General features: G+C 40.4%; 1 protein-coding gene across 2 annotated transcripts in view; it reads left to right on the plus strand.

The window, feature by feature from the left end:
- The window catches only part of HS1BP3 (HCLS1 binding protein 3), a 693,029-nt gene that overhangs the window by 566,644 nt on the left and 107,342 nt on the right, over window positions 1-19,043 (plus strand). For both annotated transcript variants that reach the window (XM_069605896.1, XM_069605895.1), the window contains exon 5: window positions 16,392-16,549. In XM_069605896.1, coding sequence (XP_069461997.1) covers window positions 16,392-16,549 — 158 coding nt within the window. The remainder of the gene's footprint in view (window positions 1-16,391; window positions 16,550-19,043) is intronic.

Here is a 19,043-nt window from a genome sequence, read left to right on the forward strand (position 1 = left end):
GAAAATCCCAGATTTAGACAAAATGTGGAATACTTATTCCACCTACTCTTTGAAAGTGAACTAGCAACTCGCCGGTCAAGTGGCACAGCGAGTAGAGCGCTCGCTTTGACATCAGTGCCTAGCCTGCCGATGCAGGTTCGAATCCCGGCAGGGCCAAACTCAGCCTATCATCCTTCCTAGGTCGATAAATGAGCACCACACACCGTGGGTAATAATAAGCAGCGCTCAGATACCTGAGGGTTCGTAGCACTATATAAATGCGAAATAATAATTATTATTATTATTATGTTACGGAGTTGCACACACATTAAAATCAGGAACCCACTTTCAAAATATGTCAGCTACACAATTATTACAAAAAGTGCAACAAAAAGATGAGGTTTTACAATCAAGTATTACAAATCTATTAGCAAACATGTGTGGTACTAAAGAGTACTGGTTCCGACGTCATGGAGATGTACGTTGTATGATAAGAAACCTTGGCCCACCCACTTGGTTTGTTACATTAAGTTGTGCAGAACATGCATGGGAAGATTTACATGATTTCCTATGCATATCAAACAAAAACAAAACAAACATAGATATATTAACACCTGGAGAACTTTGTTCTCTAGATCCTGTTAATATTTCAAGATATTTTCACCATCGTTTCATTGCTATGCTACACTTTATTTGTAATAAAACTGTTCCTCCCCTCGGAGAAGTGCAACACTTCTTTTGGAGAAAAGAATACCAAGCCAGAGGAGCACCACATATCCACATGCTTTTATGGATTAAAGATGCTCCTAAATTTGGTCAAGACAATGAAATATGTCACTTGTCAAATTCCATCGGAAGCAACAAATAGTAATCTTCAGGCACACATTTTACAATTTCAAAGACACAAATGCAGCAAATATTGTCATTGCAAACACAAAAACAAAGGGAAACACTACACCAAATGCTGTTTTGGTTTCCCTAGACCAGTTACAAAAACAGGTCGAGTAAACAACTTCATGTCTTCAGTTAGGCATAGTGTTAAATGTAAATCACCTAAAAATACATATTACATAAAAAGAACAGAAGAAGAAAAATATATCAATGATTACAATGCAATCATTGCCCACTTATGGAATGCAAAAATAGATGTGCAGTACATTGCAGACAATTCCACTGCAGTTGCACGATATGTTACAGCATACTTAACCAAAGCAGAAAAAACAGAGCTCAAAGACCTCTGGAATTACCTGTCATCAGACAAAACACTGTCTCAGAAATTATACAGTTTGGGAATAAAAATGCTCTCCCATAGAGAATATGGCTCCTATGAAGCAGCAGATCGTTTAACCGGTGCTGCTTTGTATGGAAAATCTGAAAATATAGTATGGCTAAGTCTTGGTCCTGCTAAATCTAGAAAAAGAGTTTTGAAATCATACGACGACATAGAAACAATAGCCAAACATGATCCCAACAGCCAAGACATTTTAAAAAACAATTTGCTGGACACATACTACCCAAACAGAGGTACCGCTTTGGAATCCATGTGTCTATACCACATAGCCCAAAACTTCACATACAAAAATAATATAAAACCTGATGAAAAAAAAAGTAGATACAGAGTGTCAAATTGTGAAGGCAGTTTAGTAAAACTCACCAAACCAAATTTAATTAATCATATCAAATTGTTATTAAAGACTTCTCAACATAAAGAACTATATTACATTTCCCTGCTACAACTCTTTAAACCATGGAGAAAAGAAGAAGAAATACTAGATAACTATGACTCCTACAAAGATGCTTTCAAAGCAAATGAAAGCACTATAACTGATATAAACTTTACACACTACAAAACAATGTTGCACAATGAACAGCAACGCGAAGAACAACTCCAGTCCCAACTAGATAAAGACACTCCTGACAGTAGTCCACCTTCTGTGACAGGAAGCCAAGAACCACTGGGAAAGCCACTAATAGCAAATGAGGCAGAGTTAGCTATGATGGAAGTAGAAAACCCCATGTGTCAGTATGAAGATAAAAAAGACTTAACTATACTACAATCAAAACTAAACAATGAGCAGCGTAGCATTTTTCAGGAAGTAACAAAATAAATTGCACATGGTGTACAACATGAAAATAAAGAATGCACCTGCCAAAATTACAAACCCATGCTACTGTACGTCAGTGGTGAAGCTGGTTCTGGCAAAACATTCTTAATCAAAATCATCAGCAAATTCCTTCAACAATTGACAAACAACAAACTGTCAGTTGTCACTGCCTCCACAGGTTTAGCTGCCTACAACATAGGCGGTGTCACTTTACACAGATTACTACTCCTGCCAGTAGAACACCAAAACAAATTAGGTTATTAAAAACGTTCTACAGAAGCTGCAATGGAACTATGCAGAGTATTAAAACAAATGAAAATGCTACTAATAGATGAAGTGAGCATGGTCTCCAGCCTAATGTTGACTTTGATTCACCTTATATTACAAGAAGTACTCAAAACAGATTACGAAGAGCTCTTTGGAGGAAAACACATTATTGTTTTCAGAGATCTTCTACAATTAACACCAGTGAAAGGTGAGCCTATTTTTAAAACTTTAGGACACAAACTCTGCCGTAAAACTGTTGGCAGCATTGGAAATGTCAACCTTTGGCAAAATTTCCAATACAGAGAATTAACAGAAAACATGCGGCAATCTGCAGATCTCACTTATGCCAACATCTTAAAAAGTATTAGAGTTGGTGTACTGTCTCAAGAAGCTCAAGCCATATTGAAAACCCAGCACATTGATGCACTTTATGGTGATAATGCATGTGCTACGGATGTTATGAAACAATTGACGCACAAAAATGTCAATTGTATGGCCTCAATGCCAACTCTTGCAAGCTGTTTCAAATTCAATGAAACAATGTTAAAAAAAGAAATGCAACCAATAATTGAAATTAGTGCCACAGACACACTAGACATACATGGTATGACACTACCCATGTGTGAACAAGCCACAACAAGACTAAATAGTTTAGAAAATTCAATCTCCAACACAGCTGGATTGGAACAAATATTAAAATTATCCTTAAATTGCAGAGTAATGCTTAAACGTAACCTTGACGTGGATCAAGGACTAGTTAATGGAGCACTGGGCACAGTTGTTGGCTTTCAAACATACCCACGTGACAACAACATTCAGTTTGTCAATATTCTCTTTGACCAACCTTTCAGAAGTGAAAAGGATAGGGCGCTCAACAGCTCGATTCCTTCTCTTCAAAGACATGTATGTACGCAGAGAACAATTTTCTCTAACTCTTGCATACGCAGTCACCATTCATAAATCACAAGGTCTTACCCTAGACAAAGCATTGATAGACATTGGTAACACAGTCTTTAAAGAAGGCATGAGCTACGTAGCACTATCACGCTTACGTACACTTGACGGTCTATTTCTAATCAACTTGTGATGCAAGTAAAGTAAACGCTGATATTCCTTGCATTTTAGAATACAATAGACTTTGTTCACTATACACCCCCCATCTAATAACATATCCTGTTCCACAAAAAGTAAAACGTTGTGAAAGAAAACTAAATCGAACAGAAATGCAACAGGATGTCACTGCAAATTCTCCAAAGAGAGTAAAAGAAACTAATACCTCATCAAGTACCACAAGCAAAAAAGAACCCATTAGGGAAAGTAAACCAGGTACTTCTTCAAAGAAGGAAGACAAACTAAAAAAAAGCACTCAGATTCAAAACTACCTGGTCCATTTAAACTTTCAAATATAACTGGTGTAAGTTGCTACGCAAATGTAGCAATGAATATTCTATTTCAATTACCACCAATTGTTGACAACATTTACTTACACAGTACAGACCAATTGTGTTTGCAAATGTTAGTACTTCATAGAAACGCAACAAACAATCCTGACAACACGTATAGTGTTTATGGAATAAGACAAGAATTGGATTACTGTGCTGGAATGGTGAAATTCACTATAAACTCACAGGAAGATCCACAAGAATTTCAAATGTACTTACTGCAAGTACTGGAAAACAAAAACATACCTATAAATGAAATCTTCCAGATTTAATACATGTGGAAACATACATGCACTCTCTGCAACAATGTGACACAAGAACAAATCCCCAATGAGCCCTTTATGTATGTATCAATACCTAATTGTGAATCTGTTCCATTTCAGCAACTTGTACAAAATGCAAACCATGGTAGATTATGTATTACCTGCAATTCGGATAATCGCCCCACATTACTAATGCAAACACATAGTAAATACGTAATACTAATGCTTCTACGTTACAATGCAGATGGTACCAAAAACAACTGCAAGCTGACTGGATTCACCCATGGTCAAGTATCACTTGGTAAGAAAACCTTCACAACAATAGGTATAATCTACCATACATGAGCCACAACCAATGCAGGTCACTATACTGCATATATATATATATATAAAAAATGTGGATGGTTTGAATGTATTGATAGTACCATTACTCTAAAGCAGAGATTACCAGCAAATCTTACAAACGCTTATTTAATCTTCTTAAAACCAAAATGTATTAACTAAACTGTACTTAAACATTAACAAAACTTCTATTAAAAAACTATAAACTGCCAACAGCTATCTAACTGCCCCAAGATTCTACAACAACTAAACAGATAAATGAATACCACTAAATTATGTCAAACAAACAGTTAGAATACGCCAACTGGTATCTAACTACCCCAAGATTTTCAATAACCAAACAGATAAATCAATACCACTACATTATAACAAAAAATAAACAGTTAGAATATACCAACAGGTATATAACTTCCCCAAGATTTTACAATATCCAAACAGATAAATCAACACCACTTCATTATAACAAAAAATAGACAGTTACAATATGTCAACAGGTATCTAACCGCTCCAAAAATCTGCAACAAGCCAACATATAGAACATTAGCCAGAAGCAACAAGTGAACACTGAAAACAAACAAATAGACTGTAGCATAACAAAAAAAGTTTTTTTTTTTAATCCAACATGGATTTTTTTTTCACAGACCCAATGATTTTATCAACAAACACAGAAACTGAGCAAATTTCACAGTACACTTGTTTGTAATCTACTAAATAAGAGGGTAAAAAAAATGTTCATTATTCAATGTTCTAAGTCGTTACAAAATACCAATACGAACATGCTCTTTTCTTTTGTCACAGAAATTAACAAGGAATATATGTACTCCAGTTACTAAACCAAACAGTAAGTATATCATAATAAGTACAACCATCGCAGCAAATCACAGCCATAGTGACTTATAAATTCAGTCTTTATAAATTTGGTCTTGGCCATGCACCCAAGACTCTAGGCTCTGCCCACAACCACCACAGCATATCACACTCATACTGGCTTATAACTTCGTTGCTTATACATTTGTTCTTGGATCCCAAAGTTATAAGCCACTATCGGTGTGATATGCTGCAGCGGTTGTGGCCAGGGCATAGAGTCTTGGGTGCATGGCCACATGACCATATGGCCATGCACCCAAGACTCTATGCCTTGGCCAAACCACTGCAGCATATCCCACCCATAGAGTCAAACATTTTAACTATGCCATATGGGCACTTTTAATGTCCGCGAACATAAGTGTTCTTAGAACAGTTTCAACTTTCCTACGAACAGTAAGGACAGGTATAGCGTCCTCAGGACACCCCCATTTCGTTTATTTATGAACATTTCAGAACACTGTGCGTGTTCTTAGAACAGTTTCAACTTGCCTACGAACAATACGGACAGGCATGGCGTCCTCAAGACACCCCCATTTTGTTTATTGACGAACATCCCAGGACCCATGTTCTTAGAACAATTTCAACTTGCCTACGAACCATATGTACAGGCGTAGTGTCCTCAGGACACCCCCATTTTGTTTATTTACGAACATTTCAGGACATCCGTGTTGTCCGCGGTCAGAACTAACACAACAGGGGTGCCTGCCACCTAAATAAATACAACATTTAACCCATCTCTTACTCCCCCACCTTCCCCAAAGAGTTTTACACACCAACTCACTTTACTAAATAGTATTTTTCCACCAAGTTTCACCGCGCTGTCCGTGATGTCCGCGATTACAAGATGGCAGGCATTTCCAAAAATCTGACGCACTTCACGCTCTTCACCATCCAATCAGTGAACACGGACATGACGCAAGCCGATTAGCCAATCAGGACACTGTCCGCGGGGCGAACAGGGAAGTGTGTCCACGGACCGAACATAGATATCACTAATTTTTTGTGACCTACTTTTTGGTCATTTTAAAAAAAACTACTGGACGGATTTTCACCAAATTTGCAAAAGCACGCTTCCAGGACCAAGCCGCTGATCCTGGTCCAAATTTGGTGAAAACATGTCCAGTGGTTTGGACTGTAGGCATTAGCACATTTTTTTCCCCACTCAGTCTATGGGGAAAAAAGAAGTTTTGGGACCCCCCTTATAACTTTGCCCCTCCTGGACCAAACCTCACCAAACTTTGCAAAATTCAGAGTGACCCATATACTTTTTTTGCAAAGTTTGATAAGGATTCGTCCAGGGAGAACGAGGTTATAAGCCACCCAAAAAGGGCTCTTCCTATGGAAACAGCAACGTAATCATAACTACACAGCCACTACCATGGCTGTGTAAAATATATATATAAATATATATATATATATATATATATATATATATATCAGTAAAAATAACTTTATTGAAGGGACATTATGGTTAAATTGCGCTACTAAAAACCTATGAAATTCAGTAAAAAAAACTTTGTTAACGGGACGTTATGGTTCGAAGTAAAACCGAAAAACCCTTGAAATTCACCAGTTATGGTAAGCTAAGCAACCATAATTCACGCCACCACCGTGCACTGCTAAGACTAACACCCAGGAAATCAAAGATGACATCACAAATGACATTGTCCGCAACTTTCCTTCTTAGCTGTCCTTCCAAAAAAAAAAAGCCATCCGTAAACAAAGTAAAAGTTCCTTTAAGAACCACCTTTCACAGTTTAAAAATATTTTTTTTAAATCGCATACACTCCATCTACTTTATATTTCTCAGTAAAGGACATACAAGCAATAAGATTTTTCAACATTTCCATTTGCAGTTTGTATTATGCTAATGTGAATATTGTAGCAATCGTCCTCCGTTCCAGGGACTGGAATGGTGAATCAAGGGCTAGCAAGCCAAGTTAACAGGCCAATCGAAGCGAGAGTGCATAACACAATCTCTGGATCATTGCCCCCCCTTCCACTCCTACAATGGGGGATGAATGCCATTAACAGTCTAGATTTACAAAGCAGTAACGTGTGCTACTAAAAAAGAGGATTTGTCGTTCTAACTTAGATTAGTCCCAGATTAGAAAACAAAATCCTTTTCCAAGATGGCCACCAAAGAAAGGGAAGGCGGTTGTTCCTACATGGCCCCTCTTCGCTTTCCATGGTAGCCTGCAAAAAGGAAACCCTGTTAACATATTACCATGAGCACTTTTTTCCTCCCTTTCAAATGTATCCTAATGTCGAACAACTTTACCACAAAGCCAATCCCAGGTGGACATGGCCACTGTAATCCTATCTTTTCTCCCTTCTGGTCATGGCCAGTAGCTGTCAGTCCAGAAAAAGTAGACACCACTCAATGCTGGAGGCAATGTACTTTGTTGGCCTAAGACCAATCGCCTCATGTGTTTTAGTATTAGAAACACATAGCCAAAAGCTTGACTAAAGTGCAGCCATTTTGTTGTGATTGAAATCGCCATTTTGTTTTCTAACGTTTGCCTCTTGCTTTCTGTTAAAACTGCTTTGCTGAAAACGTATTCTGCTCCACTAGTACTTTATTGTTCATGCATAGAGCAAGGCCGCGAGAGACTTGTTGAAACATAACGCAGCGACCCAGACAGAAATGCCCGGTCTCCTCCCTCACAAATCCTTGAAAGTAAGCAAGAAGGCATTTAATCTTTACACAGGTGCCAGCTAGTCTCGCTAATGCAGTAGAAATGTTAGAAGCTAACATTAGATGGCTTGAATTATGCTCTTCTTTGTGGCCCCCCTTTTCTGAGCCCTGTAGAGCCCTGGAGAGCGAGTTGACCCCCAGTACATAAATAGAAACTAGGAGATAGCGAGGCCTGGAATGTGTCTCTCCCCTGCACGCAGCTTGCTTGCAGAGAACAGAGGCAGTGTGTTCTTATAACAAAGAATTGTGTCTACAGCCTCATGAAATTGCAAACTGTTGCTAAATAAATGTCTGAAGGTGTCATACTCGTCACAATTGTCAATCATCAAACCCAAATCAAAGGAAATACATTATGGGCGGTATTGAATGTGTCACCACTGATTGTAAGATGCTTGCTTTTTATATATGTAACTGTTGTATGATTCTCTCTCTCTTGCATCCCCCGTGGTCTGGAAACACACGTCGCGGGGCGTGGGATCCAGTTGGCCAACTGAGACTATTTGCTTTGCAATAAACCCTAGCCTTTGGGAATACAACCTTGTGTCTGTCGTATCAGTTTGTGTGTGGTGATTGTGCCTTGTTTCCATACGCGAGAGTCCCCTAGGGGCCCCTTCATAGCCACATTGTGTGCATCATGACCTTTTACCATGACCCCAACATTCTGCCCGCTCCCCATGGCTGCAGCCTACCCCTCAGTCAATAAACGTATACCGCTACATTTTTTGACTACAATACGACCCTTGTGTAATACGAAAACACTCCCACATCTCGTCACATAACCAACCCTAATGATATTGTACACCTTTTTTGGATGACCTTCCTCTCCATCGTAGCCAAATTCGCCCATAAGCACCTACATGCCATGACGCAGAACCTGAAAATGAACACACAGCGACGTACAACGTAGCACATTACATTTTGAAATAATAAACTGGTTTTTAAAAGAAAACATTAACATTTTAGAATTTATAAAGTACTTTTATTTCACAATAAACTGTCCGAGACGATCGGACTATTCCCATTTTCAATCAAACATTAACTTTGTTTCTTCGGTCGTCATCGAGAATGTTAATCGTGAGGCGCACGTTGTTCTTTTCGCATACACAAAGTATTCGTTTTCGATAAAGCAACCGCTTTGGTCGCACAGTGATTTCCAAGACGTCAGCATGAACTTCGGGTACACCACCATAAAAGATGTTATGTTACTCCTAATGGACACTACAGCGTATGGACAAATGGGTCCGGGCCGGTCGTCCCACAAAACAGTGACGGTTAGGCTGCCGGTCACGGGTACGTGCATCTGGCGTGCAAAGAAGCCATCACTTGGTATCTGGAATCCATGACAATCACAGTACGGCAGAATGTAGCTGTTTGGAAAACATAACAGAAAATATGTATCAATACCCAACCTTTACCAAACAATTTCAAAAAAGACAAAAAGAAGGTGGAAACTGACACACAAATCAATGTGGTCATACATGACATTTTAAAGAAATATTAGCGTTGAACATGGGTGAATCTAGTGATAGCCTAGAAACGCCGAGAATCTGCACTCTCCATAGGTAAAAAAAAAAATTACAATTACACAGAAAGATAGTACCTCAGTTACATTGCCAAAATTATTCTTCTGGTCATAAAAAATTAAAACTCGTTCCAGTGTAGAGTCGTCAAAACTAAACTTACACGATATTTACCGTCTCCATTGCTTTGTTAAATTCAGCCAGTAAAGTACTTGCACCAAAGAATCTCCTTGAACTCATATTACATGTGTCTTACAAACGTTCTGCATACATAACCTTATTAAATGGTATTTTTTTCTAACTTTCACTCCCTGCATTCTTACTGAATTTTCCCTTTCGCTCAAGGTCAAAAAACAATTGACCCTTATGGATTCAGTCGAATGCGTGGGCCTACTGAGCTTGCACCCACAAAAGCAAAGCAAGTGACCTTCACTCAGAATGAAAATACATTCTGACTTTGCAACAACATATCTGAATGCATTCATGAGAACTGCTACTTCCATACACTTGCAGACCCGCTGTTTCCATCAAACAGTGGAGGTGGCTGCCTCAGATTTCAAACTCTAGGATGCAGTCTGACTGCAATATTATTTTAAATACATTGTAACACAGATGCAGTAAATCTTCGCCTGTACTAATGGACACTATATTGAGCAGCAACTTCCAATTTACTGTATGACTTTGGTGACAATAAAACACCACTTTTTGACTTCCTGATGCCACATCCATCCCAGCTTCATTAACCCTCACCTTCCAAAACAGTATTTCATAAGTTTAACAAGTGCAATGGTGTGTTGTTTTATATGTGTTAGCGGCGATATCCGTGTACACCAAAACACGAATGTAAGAGAGCGGGCGCAGCGAAAGAATCTGACGCACTTCACGCTGTTCAACATCCAATCAGTGAAGGCATCACATGTCCGCGGACATGACTCTACGGATTAGCCAATCGGTATCTTGTCCGCGGAGCGAACAGGGAAGTGTGTCCGCAGAGTGGACATAGATATCACACATTTTTTTAGACCTACTTTTTGATTGTTTAAAAAAGAAACTACTGGACGGATTGGCACCACATTTACAAAAGCACGCTTTTGGGACCAAGCTCCTGCAGCAAATATGGTGAAAATCCGTCCAGTGGTTTGGGCTGTAGGCTTGCGCAAGGTTTTTCCCCCATTCAGTCTATGGGAAACAAATACTTTTTGGGACACCCCTATAACCCCTCTGAACCCTCCCCCCTCTATTTCCCCCTGGACCAAACATCACCGTACTTTGCACAGTGGCCCATATACTTATTTTGCAAAGTTTGGTGTGGATTCATCCAGGGGAAGCAGAGTTATAAGCCGCCCTAAAAGTGCTCTTCCTCTGGAAACGGCAACTTAACCATAACTACACGGCCACTACTGTGGCTGTGTAATATATATCATGTGACCCCTGTGAAAACATGAGGATTCATTACTATTTGGCTATGATCAAAGAATAATATGCACTGCACAATCATAAACTCTAGTGTAAGTGTACTTCCACAACATTTCACTTACAAGCCCAGTCCCCATTTAGTGGCACAGCTGGTAAAGGATTCTCCACAAGTGACTCTTCATTCCTATCAGAGGTTTAAAAGGTTCTTGGAGCCTATCTTAATGCACAGAAGTTATTGTACTCGCGTTTGGTTTGTCTTTTATAGACTCTGGACATGTAGGAATATCAACAAGTCTATGCAACTCTTCCAAGTAAACTCTGCTCCCAGTCTGTCACCTGCTTTCAAAATCCCCCTCAGGCAATCTGTTTCTTTCTTGGAAAAAGCTTTTGCACTAGGCATTCTCTGGTAAAGGCAACCCCAAGGATGATGTCCATCAGGTAAATCCTAAATCAGCACTTTTAATGTCGGACAATGTTCTTTCCTCTACAATTTTCGCAAAGAACTCCCACAAATTCTAGTGTTTGGCCTTAAATCTTTAATACAGTCCATCCATTGCAGCTTCATTTGATGCAGCATTTTCTCATTGGATGGGGCCTAGGAAAGGTTCTCTTCAGACACAGACACTCCCAATTGTCCTCCCTTCTGTGTTAATGGGTCCAATGTATTTTGCCATATAATGGAGAGGTACTTCTCTTCTCCCATCCAGAGTCGTGATCAAATTGGACTGAAATCTATTTTTCTCTCATAATTTCCTGTATGGACCTGCATTATACTGAGGCGTATATATCTGAAATATAAGAAAATTCTAAATTTGGCAACATCATTCATGTTGGAATAAATGTAAATATAACAATGTTATTGAACTATTTAAATCTATTAATCATGAACACAAATTAATATATCATATTCTAGTTGTGTGATGTGGGAAACTTTGCTGAATTCTAATCCACGTGTGACTGTTAAATCAAAGAAAGCATTAAAATATTATAACTTCAGTAACTAATCCATTAGTTGAGCTGAATAGACACAGAGGTGAGTATCCATAGCATATGTTTAAATCAAAAAATCTATCAAATGAAAGCACCCACTTTTGTGGAGCTTCAAGGTTTATGAAGGATGCCATTTTACAGGCCTGAGGAAAACAATACTTCAAAAGAATTGATCGCCTTAACACCCTCACTAACATCTTTGACCTCTGGCACAGCAATAGACTATTCCCTGCATTCTCAGAGGCATTTGTTCAGAACATTTCTGTTAATGAGGAACTCCCATAAAATATGCAATGCACAGCTCTTGAAAAACGAAGTCAATTGATTAATTTGGATGACACCAAAGATTACAGCTTTAACTAAATGATTCCTATATCCCATTACTGTGCAGATATGTGTCCCAGTGAGCACCTCGCAGCAGTAGGCCACAATGCAGGCAAGCAGAAATGCGGAATATAGGACGAGGTGGTCAAAGCACTGAATCACTTAAAGTTTTTACAGCTTCATTCAGAATTATCTTGTGTGTGAATAGAGAAGACCTGACTCTTCTGTTGCTTGAATATAAGGTTTTGTTAGGGAGAGCTAAATGCCCTCTACCTTAGAGCCATCCAGCTCTTTTGCTATATATTGGGGCTTTGAACTTTTCATTTTCAAAGTGTTTAACTTTTATGTTCTTTGGTTATGGAGTTTTAAGACAACTCTATAGGCATCATCTTTTTCTGTGTGTCATGCAGCACCTTCAGTGCAGTGGCACAGGGATGTATTTCAGACTTCCCAAGGTTTAAATACTTTCTCTGGGACGACTACTGTCTCCCAGAGCCTGTAAAGTTAAATTGACTTTACTAGTCTCTTTAAATTTACTGACCCAGCACACACTATCTTACTATAGAGTGTTGGAGGGGTTGCTTATCTTCCCCTGAGTCAAAACACTCATGTAACAGTCAAATGTTACCTTGCCCTAATTTAAATGGTTGGTGGCAGTGGTTTAGATCAACTACCGTGATTTTTCCCAACCACTAACAACGGTAGCTAAAAATCGGGTCGGCCATGTTTTTCAATATGGCACCCCAGACCTGTGTGTAAAAACAGACTCCAGTCATCTTTTTTTGCCATTTCTTTTAGGAAAAGTCCTTCTTGTGTTTATCTCTGCGTGCCAAACCAGGTTTGGCCCCTTTGTTTGTTGTCCTTTGGCGGGCTTCAGTGCTGAAGCCCTCCTCTGGCGCCTGGGTGTCTGGGGTGGACAGGATGTGAGGGAGGTGCCGAAACTCCCTGTGCTTAGTCTCCTAAGGGACCTGAATGCACTCTGGCATGATTCGTCAGCTGGCTGTCTGGCAAGGATAGCCACCCTGCTGTGTGAGTGACAGCCAAACTGGAATGAATGTGAGAAAACTGTATAAAAGCAGGTCTCTGGGACTTGAAAGCAGAGCCAACCACTGGAACGAAAGAACCGAAGACGAGCTGTAAGAAGAGGACTGCTGCAACTCCTGGACGACCGCTGAAGACCTGCTGCAGGTCCAAATTGCCTGAAACTCCATCGATAGAGAAGCCCTTCAAGGTTAACTTCTTCCATTGAGTTTGGTGGGAACAACCAATTGGAAAGCCACCTGGACACCGTCCCCATCTGGTCGAATTTTCATCAGAGTGCTGTTGAAAACCAGATAGCCAGAGGGAAGGAAACCAGCTCGTGGACTTTAAGGCACTCACACCTTAAACCGACATCTTGCTACAGCTTTTGGCCTCGTCCCTGGGCAGTGCAGGAATCCCCCGACATCCTCTTTCTTGTCCCTACGACTGCAGCTCAGGAACAGCAAGATCTGCTCAAACTGACAGGAACAACTGCCTCAGCTACAACTTTCTTCAATAACAAGGTACTATGCAAACGCGGTCCGGAAATCTTTTCAGCCATCGAGAAAGTGCGTGAAGCTTTCCTCAACTACGAAGGCTTGTCCTTCCCTAAACATTCATCAAACTTTTCACCTAGCCAAATTCTTCTAAACTCTGTGCAAAAGACTTAACCGTTACTACCAGAACCCTGCTATCCTATACAAAGACTCTGAACCATGGACTTTGGCACAGGCCTATGAGAAGAATTGCTGGTTGTAGATAACTGAAACCCTTTGCCCTGCCTATGAATTTATTTAGACTGTCTATTCTTATAACCTTGTCTTTTTACTCCTTTAATAAGTATCTGAAGTGCCATTTTGCTCCCACTTCATTGGAGCTAAACTTGTTCATTTACTTACCGGTTGTATTTTTGTGGGTGGTATACTAGTGTGTGATATTCAGCTGCTTATGCTAGTGTAATGTTTTCTAACTGACTGAGTAAATAAATGTATATTCTTTTACCAAGAAACCTTGAGTAAGTGTATATTTGAAATACTGTATTGGTTGGTCATTTGTGGAACTTGTTCTAGTGCTCACTTGAACTTTTGAGATAAGTCTGGCTGCTCAGCCGTTGCTACCACTTTATTGTGTAGTACAGGCTTGTACCAAAGGTGAAATTGTGCTTACACTTGTAGTCTTGATTGCCTGTAGTGTTCCCAAAGGTTACTGCAGGTAATTCTGCCTAACAGGTTTTAATTGTATTTGCATCTCAGGCAGTTACATTTAATCACTCGTTTTCTTCACCATGAGTTCATAGCAGTCTTAGCGGAGGTAGAGGATAATGGCGAGTTCTTCTTTTTCTACCCTTCATGGTTGGCACGTCTTTGCTTCTAATAGGCACACTGGCAGGTTGATTCCTCATCTGTAGTGTCTTCCCCCTACAAAGACGGAAGCAGTTTTGACACATTGTATCTGGTAACTGTGTTTTATATCGAGCGGGGTCGGGATGGGCCAATCACCTTTCATCTTACTTGATTCCCTGCTCATAGAAACCATAGCACCAGCCCCATTGTTTATCAGTTTGTTCGTCTGTCTATTCTACCTTGACACCATCCCCATGGTTCTCCTCCTGGTATCCCGGGCTCCCAGTAAGAGCCCCCACTTCCTCTACAGTGGCTTCAAGGTTCTTTACTCGCTGCGGCTGTGCGCAGCATGATTCCTCTCTGTCCCGAATGGTTGTTTTCTGGACCCCCTCTGTCCTCTCTATCCTAGGGTCGGAGTAGCTGTGACTGTTTGCATCACGGATTATCATTTCTTAGTTTGGTTGTCTTGAATACTCCCTCTGCGTTGTCTCCTGTTGTTGAAGCCATTGAGCCATAAGGGCTTGGGACACATCTTATATGAGGCTCTTTCTTCCCTGCTGGTGAGTACTGCCGGTAATCAGGGCTGGCAATGTGTAGAGTATAAATGACTGTGAGGTTTCCGCCGCTCCATCAGTCTCCTGCCTCCCTTGTCTGGGCATCGCTATCCTCTCTCATAAAGGAGCCCTGGGGATTGTACCGTGTCGTTGGTCATGGCCTCACATTATGCAATCATAATGCACTTCTGTACTGCCCCAATGACCACAATAGTGGTCTGACATTGTGGCTGGAATAGCGGATTATTGTGGCTCGGTTTCATTCAGAATGACCATGTCTTCTCTCTGTTATCCAAAACAATTGTTGAGTTGAAATGTTAGGCCCTTGATCAGGACAACCGTAAGTAAACGTATCACCCTAATATGCGAATACATCAAATTCAAGCTGTCAATGTTCCATCAACATGGAGGTGCAGCCACCTATGGCTGTAGTGGTGATGATAGCGGAGGTAATGCAGTGGCTTGTTTAACATGTAGTTGTGCTTGATGGGGAAAGGGAACAGATGGTGAAGGGCACATTGCTTTTGGTATTGTCAAGGTTATTTAATATAAATTAAACATATTCTACTAAACATAATGCACTGTGCATGGAGGTTTCCTCCCCATAATGTTAAAATGTCACAAAACAAATTCTTTCCGGCAAATGCCTGGAGCAAACAGTTTGTATTGATGCAGCCATATTGTATAAACGACCCAAAAGATGTAGTCTAACATTCTGAGAGAAAAATACAAATGCAGTATATATTTTGCTGATTGAATTAAATTAGTTGATGAGGTATACATTATTCAGTTCTTAAGTGAAAAGTACATCATAACCATTGCTGTTTGCATGTATGTAACTTTAAAAGACAAATATAGCTGGACGCTTGCTAAATATAGCGTGTGCCTATTCAAAGAGCAGTTCTCAAGGTAAAAAGTACAGATATCAGCTTTCTTGTAGAACAGACACACCATTAGCTGTAATCTTGATTTTTATTTGAATCCATCTGTTAGTTGTGCGTATCTTTGCGCCAACGCTTTTGCACTAGAGGGAAAAAAACATGAATTGTGCATTATGACAAAAGTAAGGGTAATTAATGGGCAAGTGGGGTCTGACTGAATTCATGCCCAAAGTTCATTTCTCGACTTTGTAGGACATGGGATTTCTATGCTGTGTGATTATATATGCGTAGGAAATTAGCAAAATTAAAATGCATCCCTACACGTATAAAGTGAACACGACTTCAATAAAACATTTCCTTCCATCTCTTTATTATTTTAGAACCAAAAGGCCCAAGAAACCAGCTGTAGTCAAAGTTGCCCAGCCAATGCAGAAGCCCAAGCACGCTCTATTTGACGAAGAAGTGGACCCCGATGAAGAATTGTTTGGGGCAGTTAGAGACCCCCTCAGCACGAGGAAGACATCCTTTTCAAAAAACGGTAGCACACCAATCTACTTGTTAGTTGTACATTGCTTGTTTTTTATAACAATAGTATTGCATTTTTACATAGCGCTTTATGCCAGCCTCCGCCAGCTCCTAAGCACTGTAAAAACAAGCGTTATTACTGCCCCATTTTTAATGGTCATTAAATGTAATTTGGGGGAGCGCTAAGAAGTCTAAGAGTATACACAAGTTCTGTCCAAAATTATTTATAAATCACATCATCATATGAGGTTATTTCTTTATTTCTGTGATGCTATCATTAAATGGTACATAATAAATACTAAGAATGCGTCTATATGAATTGGGTCAGAGATGACACATGTGAGTGAAAGGAGAACAAGAAAAGCAGAGTAAAAATGCGAACTACAGTTTTACAGGTAAAATTAGGGTCAATGTTGTGTAGGCTACATCCTCCCAGCTTAGCAACTACTCCCTGGAAGCTGCAGCACTGTTTTTCCCGTTACACCCTGTTCCTCTACCACCGGATTTTGTGGAGGATTGATATTTTTTTACAGTATGTAGGTAGAGTGCTCATTGCACTAAAGGGGGAAATTAAATTGGATTCTGTTTGATTGTTATTTATCTATTGGGGTTTTTGTAGGTCACCCATACAATCTGAAGATGGCTTCAGAGCACGAGATGCAAAATTGGCAGTCGGCTGTGGGGATGGGAGGACTTTAAACAGCTCGGAATAAATGAAAAGTTGTGAGGGTGTGCTGGAAGTGTTCGGGGTCGTCGTATCTATTTATTAAAAGAGCTTGTCCTGCTTGGAGAACAAAGTAACTTATGAGACGGAAATCGGACGGAGGAATTAATTTGCTGAGCTGGAATATAATTAACACGCGTGACATGATTCCCATGAATTATGGAGTTTGAAGGTACTGTTTCTGCAAGTGAAAACAGCAAAATGTATTTTTTTTTTAAATTATGCGACTGTCCACTTTGAATGACTATTTGGCAGTCCTTTCAAAACGTGCAATTTATGGAAATGATGCCATGGACCTAAACCTATTACCATAATTCTGTAGTGTGATACACTTGTTGAGAATTACGAAATACTTCACACTCCTCGTCCCCCCGATCTTCCCTACCAGGAACACCCAGGCACAGCAGAGGCGACGAGAGGCCACACGATCTTTGCCGTAGACGCCCTTTCTCCTTCTCCCGCGATGGGGAACCCGAGGAAGGCTAACGCAGACATGGAGAAGGCCTGTGGCTCCGCAGGTGACGTCGCCCTCCAAGCACTCACAGTTCACTATGCGACTTAGTGCTGATGGGAACTGTAGTCCAGAACACCTGGTGAGCCAGAGTGCGCAGACCCCTGATGGAAGGGATGCACCTGTGTCCCTTCAGGGGGTTGCGTGGCCCCCCTTCCTCCTTGAAGGAAGTGCAGTGCCAGTAGCAGTGATGGAAGAATGCCAGGAGCGGAGAGTGGCTCTCCGTCCATCTGCCTGAACTCTGCTTCACAGCTATTTCTGGGACACGAATTACCCTCCCTGCCCATAAACTGCAGCCCCACGCTTGAGTGACGGGTCTAAAGCATACAGCGCAAGGCACTCAGGATTTAATGTCTTTTCAGGAAGGCCATGATAATGAAAGGATGTGGCCGCAGTTACAAAATACATCTTTCTATGCATCAAGACCGTTCACTCGCTCCCCTTTCTTTCTGCTTTTCGGATGTTTGAAGCATTTATATACTATTTTAATGATAGTGTATGCTGTTTCATCGCCAGCGTAAGTTTATCATGTTGTGTGAAGCAGGATTTCTGCATCTGACGTGGTACAGAAATCTAATATGTAAATGCCCTATGTACAAAATTCGGCTCCTCTGTATTTTGATTCTGTAATGCCATTTTGGGCTTCCGGTGCGTTCTCTGAACCACTGTACTTTCCTCTGCATGGGGTTTCATGGCATTGCAGAACTATAATAAAGCAAATGGTGGATTGTTAAATATGTAATCGTCATAATAAATGTAACAAATCGAGGTCTGCTATCTTAGGCACACCAGGGAATGGGTTGATTAGAGGAATGGATGATGTGTAAATGGAAGCATGATCTGTCAAGCCATAGCCTAGCTCCTTTAAAAGAAAAAGCGCACTTCTTTTGCCCTTTATAATGAAATCCCTTGACCAGCACTAACTCAAATAAAGCTGATCCCCAAAGGTAAGCAATTCTGACTCCATGTTGAGGCCGCAGTGAAGCCCAGACGTACTTGTGTCTAATAACCCATGCTCCTCAGCCGTGATTCTATGGCTGCCAGCATGCACGTGACTGTTAACAGGTCTGTGTAAAGAAAGCAAGTAACACAGGACCACGTCTGCTTTTCACAAACAAACTTTTACTTTCAATACGTGTTCCTTTAAATACCAATATACCCACGTGTTCATACCCACGTGAGTCTTTCTTAAAAAGCACAGCGCCTTCACCTTCAACCCATGACATCACTCGCCCACAAAAACTCTTAGGGAAACTCAGTATTCTTCTATCA

This window comes from Ambystoma mexicanum, chromosome 4p (assembly GCF_040938575.1).
Source record: "Ambystoma mexicanum isolate Mex_15411 chromosome 4p, UKY_AmexF1_1, whole genome shotgun sequence".
In the NCBI taxonomy this organism is placed as follows: Eukaryota; Metazoa; Chordata; class Amphibia; order Caudata; family Ambystomatidae; genus Ambystoma; species Ambystoma mexicanum.